The sequence below is a fragment of the Notolepis coatsorum genome, assembly GCF_963971535.1.
Source record: "Notolepis coatsorum genome assembly, chromosome: 6".
Classification (NCBI taxonomy): domain Eukaryota; kingdom Metazoa; phylum Chordata; class Actinopteri; order Aulopiformes; family Paralepididae; genus Notolepis; species Notolepis coatsorum.
In genome coordinates, this window is record NC_140170.1 from 68,493,681 (window position 1) to 68,519,889 (window position 26,209).

The following is a 26,209-nucleotide window of genomic DNA, read 5'->3' on the forward strand; positions in this document are numbered from 1 at the left end:
CCAACCCCCCACCCACCCAACCACCTCCAATGTACAGTCCCCCCCACCCACCCCCCCAACCCCACCCCACCTACCCAACCTCCTCCAATGTACAGTTTCTACGTCAAATGTATATACTCTCTTTTCTGGACTCTTTTTGTATCACAAACAGTACTGTATTTGCAAATATGGTATGTCATAAATGTATAGATGTAGCAGTACTGTCTATCTGTATGTCGTGTATGTCATATTATCAGGCATGCGTTGTTCATGGGACGGGGTAGCACGGTGTGCAAGCTCACTCGCTATTTGCATATCAATAGCGCCGGTCGTCAGGTGTGTTAAATACGTTCTCAGACACATTCACACCTAACTTGTTGTGAAGACGTGTTACATTCCATTCGTAGAGGCAATTAGGCACTGTCTTTAGTCTGTGCCCAAGCGAGGGGACATTAAATGCGCATTCGCGGGAGCGCTCCGGTGCGTGTCACCCCAGATGATTTCAATAACGCACCACTGCATATTATGTTATGATGAATTGAAAATGGGGGACCCTGATGTAAACAAGATGAAAGTCTTTCTCTGGTCTACATCCCCTTAACAATTGTATGTATTGAGCTGTACTGTACTGTCTGTACCCATTCTGCAATCTGTTAATGAAGTTTTCAATCAATCAATCAAAACCACCAGCCCTGATTCCAAACTCTAACCTTAACCAACTTCGAAAGGGGGCCTAAGCATAACCAGTTCGAAACAAGGCGGACATTAATAACATTTTCAATCAATCAATCAATTAATCAATCAATCAATCCAATAACACACGCTCACTTAAAACCCACGCACCTCCGAGCTGCTTCTATAGAAAGTAGGTTCGTGGCTGCCTCAGGCTTGCCCAGTGAGAGGATTCTCCGGCGCTGCAGCTGGACCCTACTCAGAGCGTCTTCTTCGCTGGTGCTAAAGATGCGCCTAGAGAAGTGTGTGTCTGAACAACAACACACAGGCCTTGTAAGCTAACGTTACTGTACTTGGCAAACAAACAGTATTTATACCAAATCAACGAGTCACCGCATAACTACTAGACATATCTGAGTAGAGTTACCTGACAGCGGTTGATGTCCCGCATGCCGTGTATCTGTCCTGCGTGTCTTCTTTGGTAAGTCGGTAGCTAATAAGAGTTAGCCAGGCAACAAGCTAACGTTAGTAGCAAATGTCAAAGCCATCAAGGACCGGGCTAGTGTTGTGTTTTAGCACTACTGTAACTGTACTGTAGCTCGACATGTTGGGCTGGGGTTGTTGTAGCACCACGTCACGCTTTTACCTATTCCATGAACTCATCTGACAGAGTCTGTAACCGTAACCTGGCTTCACCTTACTTGCACGATATGTACAGTTTTGCACCGCAAAGGCTTTGGCGATTGTTCTGCCTGCTTTAGTGATGCGCTCCTCATGGGACAGGGCACGCAGTGCAGCCAACGTTTTGTGAGCAGAAGCGCGTGCACGCACACGCACGGATGTGCACGAAACAATGTTCACAAAATGTAAACAACAGGACTCGTGCCTCGTTTAGTTATTATCACGTGTCAATAATATCCCGAGCATAAATCTGCTGCTTTTAACATTTACTGTAGAAGGTCCTCATTATGATGTAATTCGTTTGAACTTGCTAACATATTATAAGTAATCAGATGACGGTTTGTTTTTCCAGATACTTCAATATAAGATTGAATTGCCCTGAGGAGCTTTCATTCTCCATTCACCTCTTTCACCTGCGTTTTGTAAATGGTTGTCATCAGGCCAAGGCACTCCCCCCACACACACATGAGTGCTTCATTCTCCTGGCGTTGGGCCGAGCGCCATGCCTGACCGGGACGGCGCCTACCTGTCCGGTGGGAGTGGCGGCGGCCTGGGTGAGGAAGGGGGCCAGGGGTCTGGTGGTCTCGGGGGCTTGGGGGCAGGTGTCGGCATCATCTCTAGTTCCGGGGGCATGGGGGGGGGAGGGGCCCTCGGGAACGGGAGCGGGGGTCAAGGCTCCGGCCTGGCGCCGGACGGCGTCTGCAGGGACTTCATACGGAACGTGTGCAAGAGGGGCAAGCGCTGCCGCTTCAGACACCCGGACTTCAACGAGGTGCCCGACCTGGGGGTGCAGAAGAACGAGTTTGTCTTCTGCCACGACCACCAGAACAAGGAGTGCATGCGCTCCGACTGCAGCTTCGTCCACGGCTCCAAGGAGGACGAGGACTACTACAAGAAGACGGGCGAGCTGCCCCCGAGGCTGAGGGGCAAAGTGGCGGCGCGGCTCGGCCTGTCCCCCATGGACCTCCCCCACAGCCGAGGGGAGGTCCCCATCTGCCGGGACTTCCTGAAAGGGGAGTGCCAGCGGGGCAACAAGTGTAAATTCCGGCACGTGAAGAAGGACTACGAGTACGAGTACGAGCCCTCCAGGGTCGGGGTGGGCGGAGTCATCATGGGGCCAGGGGGGGGTGGGGCCAACGGCATGGTGATGAGCGCCGGCGGGGGCATCGGCGGGGGCGGGGGCGGCACTTGCGGGGGGATGGCGGGCCTGGTCGGGGGGGGCGGAGTCGGGAGCAACATGATCGGGATGGGCTGCCCCGGCCTGGGCGGCTGTCGGGACACGTCGGGCATGTCGGGGGTCGGGGGAGGAGGAGGGATGGGCGGCTGCTTGTCCATAGCGTCTCTGGGGCCACGTCGCTACGACAGGGTGTACGACCCGCTGTTCGAGAGCGGCCTGTTCGAGACGGGGCCCCTGGAGGCCCCTATAGACCACCTGCAGCTGAAGAGGCGGAGGCTGGAGGGGCTGCGGCTGGCGGACGGGAGCGGCGGGGGCCACTACGAGTTCGGGGTGCAGGCCGCGCTGCCGCCTCGTCCTCTGGAGTACAGGTTCCTGGAAGAGGAGAACTCGCTGCTGAGGAGGAGAGTGGAGGAGCTGAAGAAGCAGGTCGGTGTGGCACAAATTAATGTTTGAATAGATGAGGGTTGGGAATGAACAGGGGCTTTGGGGGAAACAATGCCTCAGGAGGTTCAGAACGTGCCCCAGAAACGGGGATTTATATGAGTGCATCCCCTGGAAAAAAAAGAGATTGAAATGTCTTGGGGGGGGCTGCACGATTCTTGCTAAAATGTGAATCACGATTTTTCTCTAAGAATTGAGATCACGATTCTCTCACACGATTCTATTTTTTTTCAATCAAATCATTTATTGCACTCTTTCTTAACACTTTGATCGCCGAGGTTAAATTCATAATTTACCATCCCTCGCCAGCCCTATTTAACATGGAGAAGTTCCCCTTCTTTGCAGGGCTATAACTTTTTAAATTGTATTGCTAAATTGACATTACCATGGCCCATTCAAAGTCCTATATCTATTGTTCAGGGTGTAGCAACGTTATACTTTTTCATTCACATATTCATACTAAAATACGGTCTAAAGTATAAGTATGTTTTTATCGTTTTCTGCAGCTTTCTCCAGAACTTGATTTATAGCCCTAAATGCATTATATTGATGATCAAATACAGTTTGGTAGGAATCTGTGCGAGATAAAAAATTTCAACTGCACGTACTTCTAGAAGTTACTACGTATGATCTGATGTTGACCGGATGGGCAGGGGGTTGTTTATAATTCCGTGGGCAACGTTATATCATTCATCTAGTGTGGGTGATATGATCATTAGAGCAGTTAGTATAGAAGACATTAAAAAATAACGCTGAAACTCACCGTAGCTTCCTCTCGCCGTTGGGAGATGAGCGTGGAACAGAATTTATTCTATTATGGGATGTAGAAATACCCGATCCATTTCCAGGTTGTATAATAGTATATACGTCCAAATCATGTTGTTTATCGAGTTATTGGTAACTGATCACTATCCGCCGTGATCAGCTCGAGTCCTGGGACATATAGCGAGTGATCGGACCAAATTGAAATGAGCACCAGCTTCCACTTCCTGTTTCTTCCCTGGGCGATCCGCCGATCGGCCACCAGATGGCGCTCTTGAACCGTTAGAGAGTTGATAGGGGCTCACCAGTACATCTCATGTCTCCGGGGGAGAAATATGATTTCGATCACAGATTTTTTAAATATTGATATCAAAGACGCTGTCCAGCGTCATCGGCAGAATAAGCATGGCGGGGAATGACGTGTTCCAGCGTCAACGGCGATTAAAGTGTTAAACAGACAACATAACATAATTATATCAAAGTGTTTGACTTAAACTTAAACATAACATTATATGAAAGTGCTTGACATAAACTTAAAAGTCTCTTGTAACATACAAAATAACTCAAGTCAGAATCGTTATCATTTAAAAAAGTTAAGTAAACATTTTTAAATATATATTTTCTTTATTTAAAAAAAACGTCATAATTTAGAAAAGGAGATTGCATAGGTCTATGAATTGAGATCGCAATTTTCTTTGATTAATCGTGCAGCCCTACTTGGGATTGCCATTTTTCATATTATCACAGTTTGAATGTTTAAGAACACATTTACTGTAACAGCTAACAGCTGTTATAGTATCTCTAAAGAGTAAAAAACCTTTGTTTAAAAAAGGCAGTTTTTTCTCGGGACAGGTCTGTGCTTGGGGGCGGAGTGACTTTACATTAGAATCACATGAGTGGTTTCGTTGGCTAATCACCAGCTATCGGCCTTTGTTCTCTGGTTTCCGTCGACGCCCATAAAAAGCACATGGGTCTGTGTTTACATTCTGGAGCTGCGACAACACGGGTAACAAGATGGACGCCCATTTTGCTGACAAATGTCCACAAGGACAAAAATGAATTCCCCAATAGAAAAAAGGTATTATTCTACTTAGGAGACTTCTCCTCTGTTCCTCTTTCCCCTACTTAAGATATCTGCACTCTGTGTTCCTCAGGTCTCGAATCTCGTAGCCACCAACGAGGTGCTGCTGGAGCAGAACGCCCAGTTCCGGAGCCAGCCCAAGGTGCTGACGCTGACCTCCAACCTGGCTCCCTGTGAGCAGATTCTGGTGCCCCCCGTTGGCTTGGTGGGCTCCTACAACCACAACATCGCCCAGACGCACACCACCCTGAGTGGCGCCGGCCTGCAGCCCCGGCCCGTGATCCAGCAGGACCTGGTGGCCACCTCCGGCGCCCCCACGGTGCAGCCGTCCATCGCCGTCCCGCCCACCGCCCCTCCGCCCCACCTCAACCCCGAAATCACCCCCCTCGCCGCGGCCCTGGCGCAGACCATCGTGCAGGGCATGGCTCCCGCCGTTTCCATGGCGCCCGTGGCCGTGTCCGTGGCGCCGGTGGTGGTGTCCATGGCACAGTCCATGCCCGGCATCACCGTGACCATGAGCCACGCCACCGCCCAGATGGTGTCCTACCCCATCGTCAGCCAGAGCATGAGGATCACCACGCTGCCCCACTGACTCGTCGTCTCCGGCACCGGGAGTAGGGGGGATGTGGTGAACGGTAAATGGACTGCGTTTATGTAGCGCTTTAGCTCACATTCACTCACACGTTCCTCGGGAGCGGTTAAGGGGGTTAAGTGTCCACTAGGGCTGACCTTCGATTTTTTTTTGGAATTCGAAGCTTCGAAATAATTTTTTTTTAAATATATATATAGTTATAATTTTTATTTAAAAAAAAAAATGTATGTTGTGGGACTTGTACAGCACTTTGTTCAACTTTGTCAGTGCTGTAAAGTTTAAACATTTTTAAATCTAAGCCGTCATTTGAGGCTTTATAAAAGCAGCACAATGAACACAAATCTGTCAGTGCCGAGTCCGACCTCATCTTAAATAACAAACAGCATTGCTTGTTGCAGTTAACAAAGAGAGGCAGAGTTGATTTTGCAAAAAAAAATAAAAAAGTATATCGAATTTTATTTTCATATTCGAATCCCATGCCCATCGAACGAAGCTTCGAAGTATTTAAGACAGCCCTAGTGTCCACTAGGACACTTTGACACACGCTGCCCCGGAGGAGGAGCCGGAATCTAACCGGGAGTCTTCCGATTACCAGACTAGCCGAGCTGAACTCTCTAGAGCAGGCGTGGGCTTCAGACTAGCGTGGCAGCAGTGGTAGCACCCGTCAGAAAGCACGGGAAGACTTCTGGTCCCGACCCGTATGCTCTCTGCCGTGTAAGTATGATCTCTGAACGAACTGACCTTTGAACTTTGCGAAGGTGCGTGTGTGCCAAAGGGCCCTTGTCGAACACAGGCACCAGCGAGTAGCAACAAACTGAAAATATGCGAGGAGGCCATTCATGCTTATATGCAGACATTGGTGGAGAACTGAGATTTCTGAGGTAGTTTCTGTTGTATTTTTGTCCTTTTGATCTTGTGTAAGTGTAAGTTAACTTTATTTTACACATTTCAGTGAGAATAAACATGACAACTGTTCAAGAAGTACCTTTGAGTCATTGTTGAGTTTCTTTTGAATGGAATAGAGTAGGGATGCTCGATATTGGCTTTTTTACCGATACCGATATTCCGATATTGTCCAACTCTTAATTTCCGATACCGATATCAACCGATACCGATATATGCAGGGTTTCCCCATCCAAAAAACTGAATAATTTCAGGTAACTAATAATTTCACTGGATATATATATAACAAATATTGTTATTGTTTTTTTTTGTTTTTAAACCGATACCGATATTTTCCGATATCACATTTTACTGCCGATATCGGCCGATAATATCGGTCGGCCGATAATATCGGACATCCCTAGAATAGAGGCCTTGCACCGAATGTTTGTGTACTTCCCTTTTCTTCTGGCAATGGAAGAGACAACGGTTACTCTTACTATGTGTTGATATATGAAAAATATATCAACAAAAACATATGTTTGTTTTCTTATTACTGGATCTTGTAAACAAGTCAAAATATCACAATATGCTTTTGTATTGTTTTACCTATCTGATTCAGATCATTTTATTGTCACAGCTTTTTTAAATATACATTCAGAAAAACGTGAGATGCCTGTTTTTCCCAGCTCCTCAACCTTAGTAGGTTTGTAAACATAATACAACATAATGTATATTCTATCTATACAAACTATAACTGAGATATAACTATAAATATAAACTATAAACTAAATAAGCTTTAAATAAACAAACTATAAACTAAACATAATACACAATGTGTATTCTTTCTATACAAACTATACAATAATCTTAAGTGTGCTTGTGTGGTGTGTAAGTCACTTAAGGTGCTTTTGTGTGTACTGTATGCTCATGTGATACACTGATTCAGATGCATAGAAATGAGGCATTTTCTTTTGAAAGTGTCATGGTTTTTCGCTTTATTTCGTCATTCTACGCGGGACGGACAGCTGTCTATTTCGTCTTCCTGTGAGGGACAGCTGTCAATCACTGGCCTCTGTGGTTAATTGCCTCATGGTAGGGCAGGTGTGTGGGCTTGATTGTACCTGATTCAGTGCAGCTGTGCCTATGGTATCTGAGTCTATTTAAGTTTGAATCTCGCAGTGTTGGCTGCGTTCTCATTTCCTTTTGTGTTGGCTATCGGTCCAGTCAGGCTTTGCTATATTAAAGTGTAGCGCTGATCTCTGCCCTATTCAGCATTTTGCCTTTTTCTCTAGCCATTCTGGTTTTAGGCTACTGGCTTATTTAGCTCTTTATTTTCTAGTAGCTGAGCCTTTTATTGTAGTGTGTTTCTTTTTATGACAGTTTTCTTTTGTTTCCTTTTGAACTAGTCATTAGTCCACTACTACACATAAAAACTCCCTTAGTGGAGGTTTATTGTTATTTAGGTTACCGTATTTGTATGACCTCCGTTATTAGGAGTGTTGTCCTGTTTTTTGGACTTGATTTATTTTCTTAAAATAGTCATTTTGAGGCTTCCACCTGTAAAGGTTGTTTTTTTGTTGTTTACTTTTCCCCGTCTCCTTAATGTCTGCTTAGCAGTTTAGTGGTTATTCGTTATATGAATAACTTAGAGTCCCTAATATCTGCTTGTGACCCAAACACCCGCAGCCCTCACAGAAAGTTACCAACTTGATGGATGAAAGAGAACTACAAAAGGTTTCGATTAGTTTGTTTCTACCTCACACAAGGGGAAACATTCCTAAATGTATCCGGAATCATTTTGGGAGAAATCTGACTTAATATTTACTTTCTGTCGTTGATTTAAACAACAAAACGATCACAATATCAAAAATATCCCACAATACCACAACCCGGATAGATGATAAACAGTGATATCGCTCAGCCCTACTTCACACAGGCATCTATATTCAGTGTTTGGCACATACTTTCCTACATTTACGTTTACATTTTGTCAGTTAGCTGACACTTTTATCCAAAGCAACTTACAGGTTCTGTAAAACAAGTCAGCGGGAAGGGCAGCTCTGGCAGCTAAGGGTCAGTATGATTGTTCATCAAACAGTGTTGAACTTGAGTGCTACAGTCTTGAGTGCATAGTAGTGTAGACATAATAGCACAGTAATGGACTGGTAAATGGACTGCATTTATATAGCAGCTTTCATCCAAAGTGCTTTATAACTTATGTCTCACATTCACCCATTCACTCATACATTCACACACCAGAACCAGGAACCTTCTGATTACCAGACGACCGCTCTACCTCTTGAGTCACTGTTGCCCCTACTACAGTATAGGTAGGTAGTAGTATAGGCAAGGTATAGCTTAGCAGAAAAGTACATAATAGTAAAAGACAGTATGAAGGTTGGTCTTTTTTTTCTTCATTTCAAATATTGATTAAAGAAGTGTGTTTTTATTCAATGGTGGAAATATGAGCGGGTTGTTTTGGCTGTCCTGACTGCGGTGGAAAGTTAGTTCCACCATTGTGGAGAGAGGACCGGATGGGTCCTAGGATGGGTAATTACATTACATAGGATCAGTCAAACTTAAAAGAGACAAGCTGGATTGCTAGCGGATGTCAGCAGCATCGCGTGTAATATTTGTCCGTCCTGTAGTTTGTTTGGGTGGAGGCCCACTGTGTAAACACAACAAGGTCACACACTCTGCTCCTCCATAATATCCGTGTGCCTATATTTAAACAGGTTGAACGCTCATTGTAGCGTAACGCTATACCAAAACGCTGGCCCCTGACGGGGACCTAGGGCTATTGTATGGTTCTGTAGTGTAAACTACTCTGCGTTTGAGTAAACCACAAGAAAGGGCACTCATGCACTGCAACACTGTAAGCAAATAATACACTGCATGCATCATCCTGTTAGTAGGTCTATCTCTTGTACTTACACATTTTCATTGTGGACATTTGGTGGTGGTGGGGGGGGTTATGTTTGACATAGATTTTTTTACGTGGGTAAAAAAGAAGAAAATCTCAATACATTTGTTTACAAAAATGCCTACCAGAACATGTAGCATGATAGGTTTGGGCCTTGCTCACGTTCACACAGGATGTAGGGATTGAGAATAATGTCCAGTCTGCAGGTTTAAACAAACGGGGGCAGCAGAGACCATTGTCCAGTTTAAGCAGAGATATATTTCCCATTGCTGTGTGCAGTACCAAGGCTGTCACAAAATATGTTGTTTTTCTGATCCAGTTTAACCTTCAATCGAGTGGAGAAAAAAAAAATATGATGTCAATATTTTCAGTGAAAATAATCAGTCTAGACTTTTATTGTTTGTCATTTCAAATTAATTTGGCCTTCTTCGAATGGATTTGGTGCAGAAACAGCATGTTCAGACACCGCCTCTATATGTTGCTGAACTGGCACTGCCAGTCCTACTGTACTACTGCTGCTGCAGCACTGAAAGAGTCAAGTCAGAATTTAGTTTTCTCTTTTTTTTCTCTCGTCCATGGGGCGTGTTTAGTATTCCTCTAACGGGACTGGGTGCATACCGCAACTTATCTTTAGACCAATTCGGAACGCTTGGGAAAGGCCTGCGCCATGTCTCCCTGAAACTTCCCAAAAAAAAGCATCAAGGAGTTTATTATTAAAAGGACACTTTTAGAAGAAGATGGGACGCGGCCGTTTAAATTAAACCAAGATCACTGATGTTGTTAAGAGACATCGAATGTTAGTTTTCTCAATACTGCATGATAGCTGACACTTTCAACTGAATATAACGGGATAATAACAGCTCATCGGTGACCGCTGGTAAACTCTGATTATCAAGATGCAAAGCGATGCGTCGGGAGGAGGACCGGGGAGCGGATCCAAGGGCGCGGAGGAGCCGCCGAGCTCCTCGACCCTGCAGCCGGAGGAGGAGATCAAACAACCGGGGGAGGACAGCGCCGGGGAGATAGTAGACATTATTCCCCAGGGCAAGGGGATCGACGCCGTGGCCGTCCTGTGGACGTTCGGCAAATGCCTGGGCGCCTTGCTCCCCGTGTACCTGGCCGGGTACTACCGGGTCAGCACCAGCCTGTTGGTGTTCGGCATGATGGTCTACACGGGATGGAAACACGCCAGAGAGGCGAAGGAGTCGCGTCTGCGCTCAGCCATGCTGCTGCACCACAGTGGCGCAGAGTACACCTCTATGAGGGTGTTCAAGAGCAAACGGGATCTCCCCGCCTGGGTAAGAGAAGCTCACTATAATGTGTGAACTGGTCTTCCTTATAATTATACTATACTATGTTGTATGATGCCTTTAAACACACCTCATTCTCCGCCCCCTCTTGGTCTACCACCCATACTATAGTCTCACTTCTTCTCACTCAGGCCTGCTATAGCACGATCTGTCCTGAAATAGACTGCCATTATTTATTATTTCGATATGTTTGATTATGTTTTAGATTATTTGTTATTGCTTTCAGGAGAGTGTCACTCCCGACTCCGAGTCCCCCCAACACACACCCTCACACACACACACACACACGCACGCACGCACACACACACGCACACGCACCACACACAAGCAAGTTATTAAAAACGGCCTCCAAATCTGAGCCTATTTTGTGATAATTTATTGAGAGAAGGATTGTGATTTTCAACTAGTATCCCCCCCCCCACTCCTACCCAACCCTTTCTCTGGTCTGCATCCCATTAACAATTGTATGTATTGAGCTGTACTGTACTGTACCCATTCTGCAATCTGTTAATAAAGTTTTCAATCAATCAATCAATCAATCAAGTTAACAGCTAAACGTTCTAATACACCCAGGCAAAGATAATTTCCCTGTTATAGAGTAGCAATGGCATTTCGTTTTTTTGTGTGTCTCAAATTGATTGACTAAACTATAAGAACTGATAGTAAGCTATATACTGTATGGCATCTAATTGTGAGTTTAATTTTTAAATGCAGGTTTCATTTATATTGTTGTTGTTACATTGTCATTTACATTACATTGTCTCCTCTCTAAGGACAATTTCAATCACATAAACATATGCGAGTTAAACAGATCTGTATGTTTACTGATAGTCAAATGAAAAGACAGACAGACAAACAAACTGAGGCTTATCTCCTAATCTGCACATCAGACCTTTCGAGGGATGCGCCCCAAAATGGGCACAGTGACGCAAAAATCTCAGATTGCAGCCTGAGCCACACCCACACGAAGCCACGCCCACATTATGCCACACCCACACGAAGTCCCCTAAATTCAAATCCAGTGATGTAGCCAGAGGCTCAGAATGATCATATGATTGCCCCCCCCCCCCCCCCCCCCCATAGCTTGTGATTTGTGCCTTAGATGCTCGGATGTCCTTTTTGGAAATGTTTGCTCAATCTCAGAAGGGCGCCGCTGATCTGAGCGCCCCAAGCAAAAAGGCAAAGGATAATAAGGCCAGTGTGTCTTAAAGGAACACACCAACATTTTGGGAAATTAGCTTACCGTCTTCTCCAGAGAGAGAGACAATATGATAGATACCAGCTTCCTCTCTGTGCGTTCAGTAGAAAGCTATCTGGGGGCATGTTAGCCTAGCTTAGCACAATGAATGGAAGCGGACAGTGCCGGTTAGCCTATAGGCATTGTCCAACTAACACCTCTCCCGAAGGCTAACTGGCACTGTCCGCTTCCATTCATTGTGCTAAGCTAACGTGCAGCCAGATAGCTTTCTACTGAACGCACAGAGAGGAAACTGGTATCTATCTTCTTGTCTCTCTCTGGAGAAGACGATAAGCTAATTTCCCAAAATGTTGGCGTGTTCCTTTAAGCACTGACTGTCTCATCGAGGTACTTTCAGAACTACAACCACACCCATTCATAGTATTCTGATGGTGTCCGGTGCATTTCTTACCAATATAGCGCAACACCATTAATAAACACAGTTCACTGGCTCCCTGGTCATTAATGATGAACACCTGTTATTTACCAACTGTCGCCTCATCGTTAGCCTACCAACATGTCTGCGCTGATGATGATGGAATTGAATACTTTACAAATAGGTGGTTCATTGCTCCACCTTACTTCTTAACATCTACATTTACATTTAGTCATTTTATCCAAAGCGACTTGTGACAGATTGTGAACAACAAGTCAGCGTCTCTCTCTGGCGGCTAACGGGTCAGTGGCGTCGTTCGTCAAACGGCGTGGCACTCGAGTGCTACACTCTGAGGGTCAGATCCACAGCAGCTATGGTCAAACGCATCTCATTCGGGTCGTGATGCACCGATGTGAAAATTGTGGCCGATAACAGATATTAATATTGCTGTTCTGGCCGATACCGATATTTACCGATGTCGATATATCTGTATAGAAAACACTTTTTTATGATAATAAAATAAAGAGCTATTTTCCAAAACACATTTTCTTTTTTACTTTTGTAATTTATTTTCAGAAATGACTGATATTTTGAAACAATTTAAGACCAAGCACATGTTAAATAAAAAATTATATTTAAATAGAAATAAATGTATAAAGGAAAGAAGTGTGTCCTGAATTGTGTGCCCACTATGGATAAGCCAACCCTGAGTATTGTCAATAGACATCTAACTCACTTGAGACCAAGTCACTGTATTCTGTGAACATTGTACAACAGTTCAAAACTTTAAAGTACAGTAGTAGGCCTTAAATGGCCAAAGCCAAAAGTATTGGTATTATATCGGCGGCCGATATTATATTTTGACATCAGAACGATACCGATGTGTAAAAAAAATTACCATATCGGCCGATATTATATCGGCGGCCGATATATCGTGCACCACTACATTCGGGTCAATATAGACTGAGACGATAAGCTCCTCTCATCACGTCACAACCTGACAATAGAGAGAAAAGTGAGCGGTTTCTCTCACCCTCATGCTCGGCAAATCATAATAAACACGACTAATGATGATGTAATACACGTAAGATCTGCTTTTTCTTTTCATGTCAATGTGATTCTCAACACGTTCCATGCAACTCATGTCGCTTCATTCCTTGCAGGTCAACTTTCCAGATGTGGAGAAGGTTGAATGGCTAAATAAGGTAATGTTTCCATCCCCCCACCCCTGAGTGTTTACAGAAAAACTCTATTCTCATTGCCACACAATATGGCACAATGCCTGTTGGCCATGGTTGTCATTTAATGACAATCTCCCCGCTATTTGATTGAAAATCACCCTTGGTTTGCTACCGAGATGTCCGTTACTGCGGCGAGCCCACAGCAAACAAAAAACACACACACTTCCCTCCAAGGGCCAGCTGTCGAGCTGTGCTATACGGGGCCTGTTAGCTGTTGTTAGCTGAGAGTGATGGTACTGTAGCGTTCTCCGCTGTTGCAGCCCATGGCATATTCCAGACAAGCCACTCCCACAGACAAGCCACTCCCACGTCACTGTAGCCAGCGTGTCTGTGGTCTCTGCTGCGGAGAGCCAGACCCAACGCCAGGCCACTCTCAACCTTTTTCCATTTCATCACTGCCTTACACAGGAAGAGGGAGGAGAGGGGGGGGGGGGGTGGCTACTCAAAACCCTCCGTAACCCAATTGAAACAGCAACAATTGTCCCCCCCCCCTCACTCATCCTGCCCAGTGAGACCAGACGTTGAGTGAACGAGCAAAAAATAGAAAACTCCTCCTCCTCCGAGACAGAAGTGATTATGTTCACTCTAATGGGGGAACACGAGATGTCGGAGCGTCGGAGACTGAAACAAAGCAGAGATTTGAGTTTGATTCCCGGAGGGGGGGGGGGGGGGGGGGGGGGGATCAGCAGACCCTGCTGCGTCGTTTCCCAGCCCCCCCCGTCTCCAGGGTGACTCACTCTCCACATCTCTCTCTCTCTCTCTCTCTCTCTCTCTCTCTCTCTCTCTCTCTCTCTCTCTCTCTCTCTCTCTCTCTCTCTCTCTCTCTGAACAACTGTCGCACAGCACATACCCACCCTCTGCCCACCGCTTCTGCTTTCAGATAAACAGCAACCCGCCCGCAGGAACAGAGATCAAAGAGAGATTTCTGTTTCCACGGGAACAGAACTATTATGTAAACAGTGGACAAAGTGACAAACTGTATGCGGAGCGTCGGGACCCCGGGCCTGGACCCCTGCACACATACATACTGCATGCCATCAGGGCCAGAGACAGACAACAGCAGGTTGCGACAGCCGACGAGACTGAAGCGGCTACAGCTGTCTCTGTGCAAAATGTCCCGCGTTGCTTGTGAAACTCAAGGCCGCAGAGTTTACCTAGAGGACAGTTATGACATCCGATCGCCTCCGGATCGATTTGAAACCGAGAAAGGAAAAAAAATAAACGTAACACCGTAGTCTTAAAATGAATGAATGAATGATCATTACATTTATATAGCGCCTTTCTAGACACTCAAAGCGCTCCCCACAATGTGGGGTGGAAATTGCCTCCTTCACCACCACTGTGTATCAGCCAACCTGCTACACAGTGGCTATGCAGGCTCAAGGGCTGCCATACACTGGCACCAGGCACACATCACACGACTACACAATGGCTAAAGGGGGGAGGGATGATTAGGTGGCCTTGATGTCAGAGACCTGATTGGGAATTTGACCAGGAACGTCGGGGAACCCCCTACTCTTTGCGCCCTGGGTTCTTTAACTCATTGACTGCCACGCTGTTTTTCCATCTTATACATTATACCTGTTATTATACCTGTTATGTCTTATTACTCTTATTACTTGTATTATTGCACAATCGCTGCGGGCATGACCACCCGCATTTCACTGTATGCCTTGTATGCCGTGACAAATAAAACTCTTGACTCTTGACTCTGAGATACAGTCCTGACATGTCGTACTAGTATGACGAACATCTACAGATACACGGGAGAAAATTGGCTACATGGTTCTTTAATGCTAATTAAACCCATGCACTGAAGAACCACATGACTCGGTTAATGTTAACATTAACATACAAGTAAACGTTTAAATTATTTGGACAAATTATTTGCAGTCGTAAAAGTTGTATTTGCAGAGTGAGAATGTGGTGATATGTCATCAGAAAGCAGACCTACTCAACCTCTACTGTCTTCAACTACGCATGGACACAATGCTCTCACTCACCATCTTTAGATAATAACATTTGAAAAAAACCTTGTTCCTTTTGAAAACGTAAACCAGAGTCATATGGTTCCTCTTCTGAGGATTCCATTGGAATGTATCAACCACATGAATATGTTAACCCTTTCACTGCCGCACTACCAAACGGTTAAGAGTCCGATCCTGTGTGTTTGCTGGTCCGGTCCAGATATTGACCCTGTGTGTTTGCCGGTACCAGGTGTTGCAGCAGGTGTGGCCGTTTGTGGGCCAGTATCTGGAGAAGCTGCTGATGGACACCATCGCTCCGTCTATCCGAGCTTCCAGCAACCACCTCCAGACTCTCACCTTCACCAAGGTGGACTTTGGAGACAAGGTGATGATGCCAAACGTCCTATTATCCTAACACACGTTTTGTACACATCCTATATCCCAACACACGTTTTGTACACATCCTATATCCTAACACACCTATTGTACTCATATATCCTAACACACCTATTATACTCATCCTATATCCTAACACACGTATTGTACTCATCCTATATCCTAATACCTATTGTACTCATCCTATATCCTAATACCTATTGTACTCATCCTATATCCTAATACCTATTGTACTTTGTGGGGCGGCGTGGCTCAGGGGTAGAGCGGGTCGTCCAATGATCGAAGGGTTGGTGGTTCGAATCCCGCTCAAGCCCATGTCCATCCCACTGCCGTTGTGTCCTTGGGCAAGACACTTAACCTACTTGCCTCGTATGAATGTGTATGCATGTGAATGAATGTTGGTGGTGGTCAGAGGGGCCGTAGGCGATGATTATTCGCCACGCTTCCGTGAGTCTGCCTCAGGGCAGCTCTGGCTGCAATTGTAGCTTACCACCACCGGTATGACTGTGTATGAACGAATAATGGACTCTGTAAGCGCTCTGGGGTCACTGGGGTGTCACGAAGAGCGCTATATAAATCCAATCCATTATTATTATTATTATTATTTTTACTCATCCTATATCCCAACACACGTATTGTACTTATCCTATATCCTCCTAACACACCTATTGTACTTGTCCTATATCCTAACACACGTATTGTACACATCCTATATCCTAACACACGTATTGTACTCATCCTATATCCTAACACACGTATTGTACACATCCTATATCCTAACACACGTATTGTACTCGTCCTATATCCTAACACACGTATTGTACACATCCTATATCCTAACACACGTATTGTACACATCCTATATCCTAACACACGTATTGTACACATCCTATATCATAACACACGTATTGTACTCATCCTATATCCCAACACACGTATTGTACTCGTCCTATATCCTAACACACGTATTGTACTTGTCCTATATCCTAACACACTTATTGTACACGTCCTATATCCCAACACACCTATTGTACTCATCCTATATCCTAACACAAAGGCCAGCATGACCTTGTACAATATCCTGCACACTCGTTACATGGACATGAGACTGACGGATGGTTTCTATTTTCCAAATGCCGGAGGAAAGAGAATGGCCGCACTTTGGATTTACAGCTCCCAATACTTACTTACAGTAGGCTAAAATGCAACGTTTCAACCCGACAGAGCCTGATGAAGAATGTTGCATTTTAGCCTAAGAGAGTATCTTCAAGGGTATCTGTGGGGTATTAACAAATTCATAATTCTCAATTTAAGACCTTAAAAGGTATTAAGAGGTCTTAAATGACATTTTCACAGGTATTCCATTTCTTGGAGGGGCAGCCCGGCTGAGCTTAAATGGAACAATTGAAATCAGCGTGCCAGTTCATTGTCGCTTTTATTTTATTTTGCTAGTATGGTCGTGAAATTGGTATTCAATTGTGGTAAATTGTGGTAAGTGGTATTAAATAGGTCTTAACTTGTTGAAACCCTCTCTTCACATCCTCCATCTGGCCTAAGACAGATGTCTAAAACATGTCTGCTCCGCTTCCTACAGGCCATGAAGGTGGTGGGGATCAAAGCGCACACAGAGAATGACCAGGGACAGGTCCTGCTGGACGTTTACATCAGGTGGGAACCTTTACCCTTCCCTCTCTCTCTGGTCTCAAGGTCACCGTCAGTCCTCTAATGTCGTTTCCTCTCTGTCTCTGCCACTCCTCAGCTATGTTGGTAATGTGGAGATCGACGTCGAGGTGAAGAGGTATTTCTGCAAAGCAGGAATCAAGGGAATACAGGTATATCTTTTCACCAAGGAAAAGCCATAATAATAATAATAATGATGATGATAATAATGGTATAATGAATGTATGGCAGCATTTATTAACAAATAAAGTATAATAATAACAGAAGTTATAAAGCCATGTCATACAAAGTTTGATAAATTCATAGCTTTAATTGATTGTATGTCATTTTGTAATTGCTTTTCCTGTTTCTTGTTACCAGTTTTTATTATTATTTTAACTCGATTTTATCGTGCTGATGACTTGTTTTTATCGTTTTATTGTTGTATACTCGACGTCACTGTGTAAATGAGGGAAACCTCAGTGTCCCTAGAGTTTAAATAAAGGTTGAATGAATTAATACCACATAGAATACAGTCAAAACAAATCGGGTATCTATGGATCAAAGAGAAGCTTGTGTCGTTTCCTTGAGTCTCTGGCTGTGGTTTGTCTGTGTGTCTCTCCTCAGCTGCATGGGATGATGCGGGTGATTCTGGAGCCTCTGATTGGAGATGTGCCAATAGTGGGCGCGGTCACCATGTTTTTCATCCGCAGGCCGGTGGGTCTATTTTTGGTTCCTTTTACACTGCAGTATTTCCCAGCTCTCGCACTTAAAGTATCCTTTACATGTTATTGACTTTTCCTCATGAATAATCCTGACCAATCTGCTGCCTGCATTCAATAATCCTGACCAATCCGCTTCCTGCATTCCCCTCTGTTCAGGACAAAATGTGTTGGCCCACTAGATGTAGCTATAGGTGCTAGTAGTTTGATTGATTGGTTGAAAACGTTATTAACAGATTGCAGAATGGGTACAATACAGTACGGCTCAGACCAGAAAAAGACTTTCGTCTTGTTTACATCAGGGTCCTCCATTTTCAATTCATCAAGACATTTATTACAATACAAGACATACAAATATACAGTGTTTAAGAAAAATATATCGTAAAAAAAAACATATACATCCGAAGGGGAAAAAACTGTACATTGGGGTTGGGTGGGGGGAGGGGGGGTGTAGTGAGGCGGGTCATCCATTATGGGGCTCAAGGCAGGAGGCTGTCATGGGGCTGACTTGGTGTTTAACTTAATGAATAGTCCACCCGGATACAGGCACCATTGGTCCGGTTGAACTCAAAATGGTTAATTGTCATCCACACATCTCAGACCATCAACTGATTGACTGATTGGTTTATATGAACTCCGTGAGGGACTTTCCTATGTAAACATAGATTTCCACTGGCGTTTTCTCTCTGCATTTTATTTCGAACCATCATGCCTTGTGGGCTGGTAACCCTGCCAACCTTCATAAACAAAGCTATTTATGTCGATCTTTACATAGGGACATAATAACTGCTATAATACTTACTGCTTGTCGCTTCATTAGCTAGTAAAGGGATAATCTAATCTGTCGCATATTTGTAGCTGAACCATAAGATAATACTGTCATAACTTTAGCCTCATTCTATCTCTATAAATGGAACATTCGTGCTTATCGTTGTTTTGATTTCTCTAGAATTATCTTATTTGAATGGAATTGAACACAGCCTCTCTAATCTCTTCCCAGAAACTGGACATCAACTGGACCGGTCTGACCAACTTGTTGGACATTCCTGGACTGAAGTGAGTTCTCCTGGAATGTTCACTCTGTTTGAAGTGACGTCACCGTGCTCTGACCGCCCGGTGCGTTCTCTCCTTGGGATGAGTGGGATCTGTTTGCTAACGAGAGGGTTAGAAATTTCCCTAAACAATGGTGTTCTTTTTTACTCCCAGACAGGGGGGGGGGGGGGGGGGGGGGGTTGGGGCAAATGGACCACCCCCTGGCTGATACTCAGCAGCACCATCTTGTTTGAAAATGTCGGGGGAATGCCCCGATATATTATACCTTTGGACTATAACGAGTGTCTTTGTCTCAGTGTGATGTCTGACAGTATGATCATGGACGCCATAGCGGCCTTCCTGGTGCTGCCCAACCGTCTGACCGTGCCCCTGGTTCCTGACCTGCATGTGGCCCAGCTCCGCTCTCCTCTGCCCAGGGTGAGGCCCCGCACTCAGCCACACGCACTCAGCCACACGCACTCGGCCACACGCTCTCGGCCACATGCACACACACTGTACATGAGGGGCAATGTGTACATGTGACAGACAGTGTGCATTGTTGAGATAAAGAAAAAAAGTGCATCCATTACTTCTTATTCTGTACATTATTCCTGACCTACTCTTACTATTATTATTATTATTATTATTATTATTATTATTATTATTATTATTATTATTATTATTATTATTATTATTATTATTATTATTATTATTATTATTATTATTATTATTATTATTATTATTATATATTATTATTATTATTATTATTATTATTATTATTATTATTATTATTATTATTATTATTATTATTATTATTATTATTATTATTTTGTCACATCCCCTGTAAAAGTGTGTACAATTGCTCTGTAATATATCGTATATATGCCGTATATACCATATATATACATTTGATGTATATATATGAAATTTCTTCACTTGATTTTTGTTCAAAATTTACTTAGTGTATCGTCACACCTCCTCTCTCTCTCCCCTCTCTCTCTCTATCTCTCTCCATCTCTCTCCCTCTCTCTCTCTCTCTCTCTCTCTCTCTCTCTCTCTCTCTCTCTCTCTCTCTCTCTCTCTCTCTCTCTCTATATATATATATATATATATATATATATCTTGCTCTCTCTCCCCTCTCTCTCTCTCTCTCTCTCTATATATATATATCTTGCTCTCTCTCTTTCTCTCTCCCCCTCTCTCTCTCCCTCTATCTCTCTCTCTCTCCCCCCCCCCCCCCCCCCTCTCTCTCTGTCTCAGGGTGTCGTGCGTATACACCTGCTGGAGGCGGCGGACCTCGCAGCGAAGGACAACTTCATGGGGGGCGTGATGTCCGGCATGTCTGACCCCTACGCCGTGCTGAGGGTGGGCCCCCAGACCTTCACCTCCCGCCACGTGGACAACACCCTCTCTCCCAAGTGGGGGGAGATGTACGAGGTGAGGCGAGGCGAGCGGAGGGTCATCACCGCTAATGGCACCGCCTGAGTCTTTGGACACCTTTCTCTTTGGCATGGACACACTAGATGTCTAATAGATACACAGGGGGAGGCGGGGCTAAGCAGGGGGCGGGACACACTAGATGTCTAATAGATACACAGGGGGAGGCGGGGCTAAGCAGGGCGGGGCACACTAGATGTCTAATAGATACACAGGCGGAGGCAGGGCTAAGCAGGGCGGGACACACTAGATGTCTAATAGATACACAGGGGGAGGCGGGGCTAAGCAGGGGGCGGGACACACTAGATGTCTAATAGATACACAGGCGGAGGCGGGGCTAAGCAGGGCGGGACACACTAGATGGCTAATAGATACACAGGCAGAGGCGGGGCTAAGCAGGGCGGGACACACTAGATGTCTAATAGATACACAGGCAGAGGCGGGGCTAAGCAGGGCGGGGCACACTAGTTGTCTACTAGATACACAGCGGGAGGCGGGGCTAAGCAGGGCGGGACACACTAGATGTCTAATAGATACACAGGCGGAGGCGGGGCTAAGCAGGGCGGGACACACTAGATGTCTAATAGATACACAGGGGGAGGCGGGGCTAAGCAGGGCGGGACACACTAGATGTCTAATAGATACACAGGGGGAGGCGGGGCTAAGCAGGGGGCGGGACACACTAGATGTCTAATAGATACACAGGCGGAGGCGGGGCTAAGCAGGGCGGGACACACTAGATGGCTAATAGATACACAGGCGGAGGCGGGGCTAAGCAGGGCGGGACACACTAGATGTCTAATAGATACACAGGGGGAGGCGGGGCTAAGCAGGGCGGGACACACTAGATGTCTAATAGATACACAGGGGGAGGCGGGGCTAAGCAGGGGGCGGGACACACTAGATGTCTAATAGATACACAGGCGGAGGCGGGGCTAAGCAGGGCGGGACACACTAGATGGCTAATAGATACACAGGCAGAGGCGGGGCTAAGCAGGGCGGGACACACTAGATGTCTAATAGATACACAGGCAGAGGCGGGGCTAAGCAGGGCGGGGCACACTAGTTGTCTACTAGATACACAGCGGGAGGCGGGGCTAAGCAGGGCGGGACACACTAGATGTCTAATAGATACACAGGCGGAGGCGGGGCTAAGCAGGGCGGGACACACTAGATGTCTAATAGATACACAGGGGGAGGCGGGGCTAAGCAGGGCGGGACACACTAGATGTCTAATAGATACACAGGCAGAGGCGGGGCTAAGCAGGGCGGGGCACACTAGATGGCTAATAGATACACAGGGGGAGGGCGGGGCTAAGCAGGGCGGGACACACTAGATGTCTAATAGATACACAGGGGGAGGCGGGGCTAAGCAGGGCGGGACACACTAGATGTCTAATAGATACACAGGGGGAGGCGGGGCTAAGCAGGGCGGGACACACTAGATGTCTAATAGATACACAGGGGGAGGCGGGGCTAAGCAGGGCGGGACACACTAGATGTCTAATAGATACACAGGGGGAGGCGGGGCTAAGCAGGGCGGGACACACTAGATGTCTAATAGATACACAGGGGGAGGCGGGGCTAAGCAGGGCGGGGCACACTAGATGGCTAATAGATACACAGGGGGAGGGCGGGGCTAAGCAGGGCGGGGCACACTAGATGGCTAATAGATACACAGGGGGAGGGCGGGGCTAAGCAGGGCGGGACACACTAGATGGCTAATAGATACACAGGCGGAGGCGGGGCTAAGCAGGGCGGGGCACACTAGATGTCTAATAGATACACAGGCGGAGGCGGGGCTAAGCAGGGCGGGGCACACTAGTTGTCTACTAGATACACAGGCGGAGGCGGGGCTAAGCAGGGCGGGGCACACTAGATGGCTAATAGATACACAGGGGGAGGGCGGGGCTAAGCAGGGCGGGACACACTAGATGGCTAATAGATACACAGGCGGAGGCGGGGCTAAGCAGGGCGGGGCACACTAGATGTCTAATAGATACACAGGGGGAGGCGGGGCTAAGCAGGGTGGGAAAAAAACACAACACAGCTGTCACCTGCTTGTAAATTCCCAGTCCTAACCATGTTTTTTTTCTTTTACACTGCTACACATTTCCATCTTAACAAGGAATTTAGTCTGGCGATGGGTCTTAAAATAAATGTAATTTTCTTTCAAAACAGGAGAAATAATCTGCCAATAGGGGTGGGATGATTTCACTGATTACAATACAAATCAGTTTCTGGAAACTAGTAAAAACAAACTAGTGAAACAAAAGGAGAAATCGGCCTTATTTCAAAACATACATTTCTGGAAACATGATAAATTGCATCGTAACAAGTAAACCCATTCCACCCCATTGACCGTATACACGCGGTGGCCATTTTGCTCTTATGTCACACTCAGGTTGGGACTCCTTTGCAGCCTGTTCCCAAGTATCCCAACCAGAGCAACCTGACATAAGAGCAAAATGGCTGCCATGCGAATATGGCAATAATTGGTCATTTAGTGTTCTCTTGTTTTGAGAAATTATTTTAAAAGATTTTAAGACCTAATACAAGGTTAAATTACTTACGATGTTGTCTTTTTTATGTATAGATCAGCAATAATATATGTTGATTTATGTAGATCTTTGACATATTTGGCTGTCTCCTCTGTTAACAGACTTTATTATGGTAACGTCTCATATGTTTGCAGTGCTAACAAGCATAAAGTCTCTTATTGCGATGCTAGTCTGTTAGCCGTACCCTGCACGGTCCATGTGCATCTACACCTCATTCCACTGCCTTCTATAATATAGCTGAGGGCCGCACCGGTATAACTCTGGGTTTACGATCACCGTCACTCACGGCAGACGTGGCAGGGACGCTCCCTGCCCCCATTCCAATCCCTGCGTCAGTCCTCATGCCCTTGTGTGTGTTTGTCTGGTACATCAGGTCATTGTCCATGAAGTACCTGGTCAGGAGTTGGAGGTGGAGGTTTATGATAAAGACACCGACCAGGATGACTTCCTGGGCAGGTATATACAGTACATGCCGATTGTATATGTCTCTCTCTCTCTCTGTGTGTGTCCATGTGTCTCTGTTGGATCTCGCTATGTCACGTTTTCACCTTTTTCCACTCACCTTTCATAGCCTCAGCGCAGAGGTAAACAAAACAAAACATGGACTGGCCTTACATTACTGTATATAGTAGTGTAATTATTACAGGTGCTACATTTAATGCGCTGTTCATTATGTCTACACGAATAAATTTGTCCATTTGTCCTTTTCTCATTCAATCCCTCACTTCTCTCTTCACGCAGGGCCAAGGTGGATTTGGGCATTGTGAAGAAATCCATTGTCGTCGATGATGTGAGTTGTTGCACCCGTTGGGTCCTATGAGTTGCCAAAGAATGTTTTATGTTGAATAACCAAAGGTCAAAGATCTTTGAGAGGATGCGCTTCGCAGTGCCGCTAAAACCAAAGTTATATAGTTCCAACGTTGGAATACCTCAAGGTCAAAAGGTAGCGCCCACACAGATCCTCAGGACAAGGTTGAATAATCTCAATTTCACCAAAAGTGGCCTTGATCATAACATGCTAACGTTTAACTTTCAGCCTAGTGGCCTTGATCATAACATGCTAACGTTTCAGCCTAGTGGTCTTGATCATAACATGCTAACGTTTCAGCCTAGTGGCCTTGATCATAACATGCTAATGTTTCAGCTAGGGATGCTCGATATTGGCTTTTTTACCGATACCGATATACCGATATTGTCCAACTCTTAATTTCCGATACCGATATATAATGCAGGGTTCCCCCCCCCCCCCCCCCCCCCCCCCAAAGAAAACTGAATAATTTCAGGTAATTAACATTACATATCTCTTGTGTAATTAACACAACATTATGCATACTTTGACAATAAATAAAATAATAATTTGTTCTTACTTGCTTGCCTGGGTAAATAAAGGTTAAAAAAATCAAATTAAAATTAAAAAAAATATTTTTATTTTATTTTATTTGAACCGATACAGATATTTTCCGATATCACATTTTTATGCCAATATCGGCCGATAATATCGGACATCCCTAGTTTCAGCCTAGTGGCCTTCATCATAACATGCTAACGTTTCAGCCTAGTGGCCTTGATCATAATGCTAACGTTTCAGCCTAGTGGCCTTGATCATAATGCTAACGTTTCAGCCTAGTGGCCTTGATCATAATGCTAACGTTTCAGCCTAGTGGCCTTGATCATAACATGCTAACGTTTCAGCCTAGTGGCCTTGATCATAATGCTAACGTTTCAGCCTAGTGGCCTTGATCATAATGCTAACGTTTCAGCCTAGTGGCCTTGATCATAACATGCTAACGTTTCAGCCTAGTGGTCTTCATCACAACATGCTAACGTTTCAGCCTAGTGGCCTTCATCACAACATGCTAACGTTTCAGCCTAGTGACCTTCATCACAACATGCTAATGTTTCAGCCTAGTGGTCTTCATCACAACATGCTAACGTTTCAGCCTAGTGGTCTTCATCACAACATGCTAATGTTTCAGCCTAGTGGCCTTCATCACAACATGCTAACGTTTCAGCCTAGTGGCCTTCATCATAACATGCTAACGTTTCAGCCTAGTGGCCTTCATCATAACATGCTAACGTTTCAGCCTAGTGGCCTTGATCATAACATGCTAACGTTTCAGCCTAGTGGTCTTCATCACAACATGCTAACGTTTCAGCCTAGTGGCCTTGATCATAACATGCTAACGTTTCAGCCTAGTGACCTTCATCACAACATGCTAATGTTTCAGCCTAGTGGTCTTCATCACAACATGCTAACGTTTCAGCCTAGTGACCTTCATCACAACATGCTAACGTTTCAGCTTAGTGGCCTTCATCATAACATGCTAACGTTTCAGCCTAGTGACCTTCATCACAACATGCTAATGTTTCAGCCTAGTGGCCTTCAGCACAACATGCTAACGTTTCAGCCTAGTGGCCTTGATCATAACATGCTAACGTTTCAGCCTAGTGGCCTTTAGCACAACATGCTAACGTTTCAGCCTAGTGGCCTTCAGCACAACATGCTAACGTTTCAGCCTAGTGGCCTTCAGCACAACATGCTAATGTTTCAGCCTAGTGACCTTGATCATAACATGCTAACGTTTCAGCCTAGTGGCCTTGATCATAACATGCTAACGTTTCAGCCTAGTGGCCTTCAGCACAACATGCTAACGTTTCAGCCTAGTGGCCTTCAGCACAACATGCTAACGTTTCAGCCTAGTGGCCTTGATCATAACATGCTAACGTTTCAGCCTAGTGGTCTTCATCACAACATGCTAATGTTTCAGCCTAGTGGCCTTCATCACAACATGCTAATGTTTCAGCCTAGTGGCCTTGATCATAACATGCTAACGTTTCAGCCTAGTGGCCTTCATCATGACCTGAGCAATGTTTCAGCCTAGTGGCCTTCATCATAACATGCTAATGTTTCAGCCTAGTGACCTTCATCATAACATGCTAACGTTTCAGCCTAGTGGCCTTGATCATAACATGCTAATGTTTCAGCCTAGTGACCTTCATCATAACATGCTAACGTTTCAGCCTAGTGGCCTTGATCATAACATGCTAACGTTTCAGCCTAGTGGCCTTCATCACAAC

At 45.3% G+C, this 26,209-nt stretch overlaps 2 protein-coding genes across 3 annotated transcripts in view; both read left to right on the top strand.

The window, feature by feature from the left end:
• Positions 1-828: 828 nt before the first annotated feature.
• On the top strand, positions 829-6,403 carry zc3h10 (zinc finger CCCH-type containing 10). 2 transcript variants are annotated; one of them, XM_084316436.1, is made up of 3 exons: positions 829-1,132; positions 1,685-2,935; positions 4,867-6,403. In XM_084316436.1, the coding sequence occupies exons 2-3, from the start codon at positions 1,835-1,837 to the stop codon at positions 5,383-5,385; spliced, it is 1,620 nt and encodes a 539-aa protein (XP_084172562.1). In that variant the 5' UTR covers positions 829-1,132; positions 1,685-1,834; the 3' UTR covers positions 5,386-6,403. The 2 variants fall into 2 exon arrangements, with proteins under 2 accessions (XP_084172562.1, XP_084172563.1); XM_084316437.1 differs by having other exon boundaries at positions 1,773-2,935.
• Positions 6,404-9,840: 3,437 nt separating this feature from the next.
• The window catches only part of LOC311230926 (extended synaptotagmin-1-like), an 87,940-nt gene continuing 71,571 nt past the window's right edge, over positions 9,841-26,209 (top strand). Inside the window, exons 1-11 of the mRNA XM_084317371.1 lie at positions 9,841-10,491; positions 13,280-13,321; positions 15,575-15,709; positions 17,315-17,388; positions 17,480-17,552; positions 18,007-18,096; positions 19,102-19,157; positions 19,451-19,571; positions 20,394-20,570; positions 23,505-23,587; positions 23,873-23,921. Of these exons, the coding sequence (XP_084173497.1) occupies positions 10,090-10,491; positions 13,280-13,321; positions 15,575-15,709; positions 17,315-17,388; positions 17,480-17,552; positions 18,007-18,096; positions 19,102-19,157; positions 19,451-19,571; positions 20,394-20,570; positions 23,505-23,587; positions 23,873-23,921 (1,302 nt within the window). The 5' untranslated portion in view covers positions 9,841-10,089. The remainder of the gene's footprint in view (positions 10,492-13,279; positions 13,322-15,574; positions 15,710-17,314; positions 17,389-17,479; positions 17,553-18,006; positions 18,097-19,101; positions 19,158-19,450; positions 19,572-20,393; positions 20,571-23,504; positions 23,588-23,872; positions 23,922-26,209) is intronic.

Bases quoted from the DNA above. Each gene is read 5' to 3' on its own strand.
- zc3h10 (XM_084316436.1), top strand. From the start codon at position 1,835: ATGCCTGACCGGGACGGCGCCTACCTGTCCGGTGGGAGTGGCGGCGGC. The intron at 2,936-4,866 runs GTCGGTGTGGCA...TGTGTTCCTCAG, and splicing joins TGGAGGAGCTGAAGAAGCAG to GTCTCGAATCTCGTAGCCAC.